General features: G+C 35.2%; 1 protein-coding gene across 1 annotated transcript; it reads left to right on the top strand.

Moving 5' to 3' along the window:
- Nucleotides 1–5,289: 5,289 nt before the first annotated feature.
- On the top strand, nt 5,290–6,003 carry LOC108277538 (olfactory receptor 52K1). The gene is given in 3 exon segments (XM_047161546.2): nt 5,290–5,803; nt 5,806–5,876; nt 5,878–6,003. Coding segments are annotated over 3 exon segments (660 nt in total). The 5' UTR covers nt 5,290–5,340.
- The last annotated feature ends 229 nt before the right edge of the window (nt 6,004–6,232 follow it).

The following is a 6,232-nucleotide window of genomic DNA, read 5'->3' as shown; positions in this document are numbered from 1 at the left end:
TCACACCAAATATTGACTTTTCTAAGTTTATTACTGTTTACTGTTCTTTTTAGTAATTGCCTGTCATTCTTTCTGAAGGAATCTTTGCTTTACAGCATTTCTTTGCACGTGCATAATATTTCTGTACAGTACTCTGTGTGGCTGTGAGATAGAGAGAGAGGGTGAGAGAGTGAGAGAGAGAGATGGTTCTAATTGTATTAATTATTATTATTATTATTATTATTATTATTATTATTGTTGTTGTTGTTGTTGTTGTTGTTGTTGTTGTTGTTGTTATTAGGATTCCTCCGTTAGGAGGAAACCTATTGTTAGTATTCTTCTTCTTCTTCCTCTTCTTCCTCTTCTTCTTCTTCTTCTTATTTTCCTTATCTCCCTAAAGTGCCCAGTGAATAAGATCTGTATGGTGAAAAGTTTCTGCAATGATACATTTTCCGGTACATTGAAAATTTGTCCAAAACTACAAAAATCTTCTCCTCATGAACTGTAGGTCCGAGTGACTTGAACTGTGGTACGTATGTGTGGGATACATGTTTTTCTATAGGGTGATAAACAATAAGGAATCAAATAAAAATTGGCAAAACTATTTAAATATTGGTGAACTGACAACTGTTGCACATATTTCTTGTGTCCATAAATCAATGGAACATTAACCTATGGACTTGATCTGTGCCACACACAAACAGGACAATACAATACGTTACCATGTGCGATGACAACCTCATATTTCCGAAAACAATGACTTTAAAAGGAATAATAATTTATTGCTAATGGTAAGATAATGATTTACACACCCACTAGTCATAAATCGGATACTCTGATTCAATCACCAGTTGTCAATCATACTCTGATTCAATCACCAAGACTCTTGACAATGTTGGGTAACAAATCTGAGAAATGAATGAAAGATGAAAAATAGATTTATTGTGAATATCTGAAATATGCATGCTTGGCTAAATGCTAGTGCACTCTGCCAGTGGATATCTCTCTTCCTCCACAGTCCACGCGTGCTCCAAAATTCTCATTGATGTCACAGGCTCTTTACATGCATGTGAGCTTGGGGCCATTCACACGCATCCATGGCTTTCTGGCAAGGGTGGGCTGCCTGTCTATTAGGCAGACATTCTGTGGCTGATTTGACCACAGCTAATGCTAACAGAAATAGTAACTTTTCTTGTCCAGATCCATGAAGCTTGATCAATTTTGATCAAGTTTACTGTGGCGCACTGAAATGGAGACTAGACTTACACTTCTCAGAAAGCATGGGCATAAACAGAGTATAGGGGGCGCTACAGGACACGCCTCACAGTTGACACATTTAAAATAATGGCATTTCGACCCTGCCAGGCCAAAATGTCTAAAAGTTTGAATGCATGCCTTATTGCTCATGGGGAACAAAAAGGTTTCAAGAACCCATAATGTCCACATGATGGATTTTTCTCTACAATGATCATTTGTAGAAAACTACAAAAACGAACTTAAAATCTGCCATTGATCCAAATGCGTTGAAATGTTGTATAAGACGGATACATTTCTCTACCATGTCAATTTTGAAATGGTCCATAATCTTGAGGAGGAATCTGCCATTGCTGCTTGCAGCTATATTATCATTATTATTATTATTATTATTATTATTATTATTATTATTATTATTATTATTATTATTATTATATCTCCATGATTCTTTCTAAATAATATAAGCAGAATTAAATTACATAACAAAATTACCACTAGATGGAAGCAAATATCCCAAAGAAGAAGTTTAACACAAAAATGTAAAATGTGGATTGGTTGTATGTAGAATGGCAAATATGGGTTAGTTTATTGCTCCCTTTTAATTAGATAGTTAATCTGCTTCAATTATCATGAAACCATTGGCTTGTGTTTTCCCTGCTTTGCTTGATTGTTTATTTATCCATAACACTTTATATTGCTTACCTGCTTCAAGCACTTTACAGTGCTTGAATCTAAATCAAGACTCAAGAATGTCTCAAAAATCAGTTATATATGATGACAGTACACTAGGACAGTATTTGATATTTGAATAGTAATATTATGATAATTGGCATTGGCATAAAATTTCATTGCCAAAATTGAAAATATTAGACAAAAACTATTCATTGAAAACCACAGTCTTATTAACTAACCCTGTAGATAATGATATAACAATTTCAGATCAATGATTAGAATGTTTTACTCCCCTTTGAGAGACCAAACTAATTTCATTACTTTCTTAATTAAAATTGTCAACTTGTATACTAGATCCCTTATCTACATGTTTCTTCAAACAGATTATTCCATAAGTAATCAAATCCCTTCTAAAAATGATCAATTCTTACCTTAGCACTGGCTATGTGACTAAATCATTTAAACTAGCAGTTATCAAACCCCTGATTAAAAAACCTGATCTCGAACCTGTCTGTCAATTGTTCAAATATAAGCCAATATCAATTCTTCCCTTTATCTCCAAGATCTTAGGAAAAGTTGTAGCACACAGCAGCTATGCTCATAACAGGATTTAGGCCTCTTCATAGTTAAGGTAGTAAATGACCTACTACTGGCCTCTGATCAGGCTTGTGTCTCATTGTTTATGTTGCTTGACCTTAGTGCAGCTTTTGATAACACTGATCATACTATTCTCCTTCGTAGACTAGAAAACGTTGCTGGCATTAAGGGAACGGGCCTCTCCTGGCTTAGTTCATAGATGTAAATGGTGACTTCTCTATACATAATGAGGTAAAGTTTGGTGTTCTGTTTCAGGCCCACTGCTATTTTCTTTATATATATATATATATGTGTGTGTGTGTGTGTGTGTGTGTGTGTGTGTGTGTGTGTGTGTGTGTGTGTGTCTTACCCTGTCCAGGGTGTACCCCGCCCTGTGCCTGATGCTCCCTGGATTAGGCTCCAGGTTTCCCGTGACCCTGAAAAGGAGTAAGCGGTTGAAGATGGATGGATGGATGGATGTATATGTCTTGTCATATATGGGCTGTCTTGTCATATGGCCTAAGGGTTGGGTTTTCAGCAGCACGTGCACTTCCATGGTCATCCATGATATCTGGTTAAAAACCAAGATTATTTATTTGTTTGTTATTAAGATATATTTATATAAAATCTATATCAGATAATATTCACAGCATTGATCTCTTCATTACCAGTGATGCAGCCTTTCCGAAGCAATTATACTGTAATGATGCCATGTATCTTTAGCCACATCATTGATTTATCATGAGTATGTTTCATGTGTACTGTTAGGCATTACACCACAAATATCTTTGTATGCTTTTTGGCAGTTTAATGTATTATGGGTGGCGTTCATTCAAACATCATTAACTTTGTTGTAGAGAAAGTTGAGCAACTGCAATGCTTCAGAATGCTTTAGAAACAAATTGTTAATTGTTCTTATTAATATTTATTTATTATAATCATTTTATTTCTTTAAATAAAAAATAATTTGTTTGTAAAAGTATTTGTTCTCTATGCTTGCTTTACTGGTTTGGTCAAAGCTGTAAATAATTTGAGTTCTACTAATTTTATGCCTTCTTTGCTCTATATAAAAAGAAGACATTCTCTCTTCTCTAAAAATCACATCCTTTTCCTTTCATTGTGAAACAAAATAATACGACAAGTTAAAGCAAAGACCTTATTTGTATGAATGTATATGTTTGCACGGAACAAAAAGGAGTGGCTCTTAATTTCATTGTACATATGTATAGTGACAATAAAAGGCATTCATTCATTCATTCATTCATTCATTCATTCATTCATTCATTCATTATTTAACACTTCACTTGATGCAGACCTAAGATCAATTCCTTGAATGCAGATTTGAAAACAACTTTCATACTCAAACAAAATTTACTTTCAGTGCCAACAGCTTTGGGTCTAGAAAAAAAATACCTGAGTGTGAAAACTCCCTGAGATACTCAATTACTTACTCACTCACTACCAATAGCCACTTTATGCTGGTCAGGGTCATGGTGAATCTGGAGCATGAGCTAGAGTTACATCCTGGATGGTACACCTGTCCATTGCTGGGCAACATGTACATTTGTTCACAAACTCATTCACCCTTAGGGGCGATTCGTCTTAGCCTATTGCCATGTTTTTAAGAGGTGGGAACCAAAAAAAATCCACACCGACAGTAACCCAAGCTCAGGATTGAATCAAGGACCCTGGACATATGAGCTGGCAGTGCTGCCGTCTGCACCACCGTACTACCATATAGTTACATAGAACTAGCAATATGACATATTATTCAAATTGAACAAGTAATGATAGGTATTCATATAATAAAATATAAACTAAGTACAGTAAATAAAACACTATATAGATAAACATATACATAAGTATAATTAAACAATTATAATGGTATTTTTACTTTTCTTTTTCTGTGGGGACAAATAATGTTTTGGTTACATGGTTATTCCTCAGTGGTTATCTGTTATATGAGGAGAAAAATGACAAGCACTTAATTATTCTAGTCTGTCCCCTAAGGGTCATATCAGTGACTTGTTCTTTAACAGGTTGGAAACGTTAAAAGCTAACATTGATAACTACTAAATAGACAATCCTGTTTATGCTCTAATTAGGTACTTGAGAGAAAGCTTAATTGGTATAATTAGCTGAACTACAAAGCTAATTGTTTATTTGTTGGTACACACAGTTACTAATTATTCCCAAATCACCATTTTACTTTTTCCTCAACTCTTTATATGTGTCATATTCACTCTGCCTTGTGCCATGGTTGAGTGGAGTCTGGACCTGGTTTGTAAGTCAAGATTCTAATATGCATTGAATATAATTGAACATTACATGATAACTGAAAATATGAACTGAAATATTGATAAAGTCTAGAACCCAATGTTTAATTTAGCTTTTACAAGTTTTAGAAACACACACACACACACACACACACACACACACACACACACACACACACACACACACACATATATATATATATAATTGCCATTTTAATCTAAAAAGTATTAATTGATTTTTTTTTCCAGGTGTGAAGAAGCTATTCAAATGAATTTTAGCTTTAATAGCACCAATGGGACGGACACATTTGCTGATGGATTTTATCTAGTTGCATTCAATTCTTTGGGCAATAAGAACTACCTGATACTGGCATTGGCAATTATTTACCTGATTACTTTACTATGTAATTGTACCCTTCTCTCTGTAATCTGGATGAACTCCAGTTTACAGAACCCCAAGTTTCTTGCGGTTTGTAACCTCGCTGTCGTTGACATTTCTATGAACAGTGTTATTATTCCACAGATGGTTCCTGTATTTGTATTCAACCTCAATCACATCAGTTTTAATTTGTGCTTCTCCCAAATGTTTTTCATGCACTTTTTTGGTGACATGGAGTCCTTTTCACTGGCTCTATTGGCTTATGATCGCCTGATTGCTATCTGCTTTCCTTTGCGCTACCCTACTATCAATACTAATCTGAGGATGGTGCTTATCATAGCCGGGCTTTGGCTTCTGGTTTTTTTGATTGAGCTTTACCCTGTAGCTCTGGCCAGTGGTCTGTCCTACTGTAGATCAAGGGTCGTGCCAAGCTGTTGTTGTGAGCATGGCCAGGTTTACAAGCTAGCTTGTGGAGATACGTCATATAACAGGAATCTGGCAACTACTAAGACGTTAACTGTTCTCTTTGGCCCTCTAACTTTTATTATTTGCTCGTATGTCATAGTGGTTGTGGCAGTGTTGCGAGTTGCATCTACAACCCAACGCTGGAAGGCCTTCCACACCTGTCTTACTCACATGGTTCTGGTGCTTATTTATTATATGCCAGTCATTTTGGCTTACGTACTAGGGAACTTGCGATTAGTGCAATCAGTTGATCTTTTCACAACAATTCTGACAGTGTCCACTACACTGCCGGCCATGTTAAACCCTATCATATATAGTCTAAAGACTGAGGAACTGCAAGACAAGTTGCTGAAATGTTTTAAACCACGTAAAGTGTCACCACAGTTGATGAACAAGTGTTAATTATTCAAGCAAAGTTTTTAGAGCAGTTCATTATAATTATAGACCATATTTAATATCATGTGTCTTAGATGTAAAACAGGAACTGCAATTAGAATATTGTATTAATTGTTGGTTGCACACACCTTTGTGTGCAAGTGTACTTGATGAGATTTTTTATACACTTAGATTACATGAACACAATTAAAATACAGTCACATTGTTTATTTCTTCTGTGTATTTGTATGAACAT

Source organism: Ictalurus punctatus, chromosome 17 (assembly GCF_001660625.3).
Source record: "Ictalurus punctatus breed USDA103 chromosome 17, Coco_2.0, whole genome shotgun sequence".
Taxonomy (NCBI): domain Eukaryota; kingdom Metazoa; phylum Chordata; class Actinopteri; order Siluriformes; family Ictaluridae; genus Ictalurus; species Ictalurus punctatus.
The sequence above is the reverse complement of the archived record's forward strand: the minus strand, read 5'-3'. Positions and strand labels throughout refer to the sequence as shown.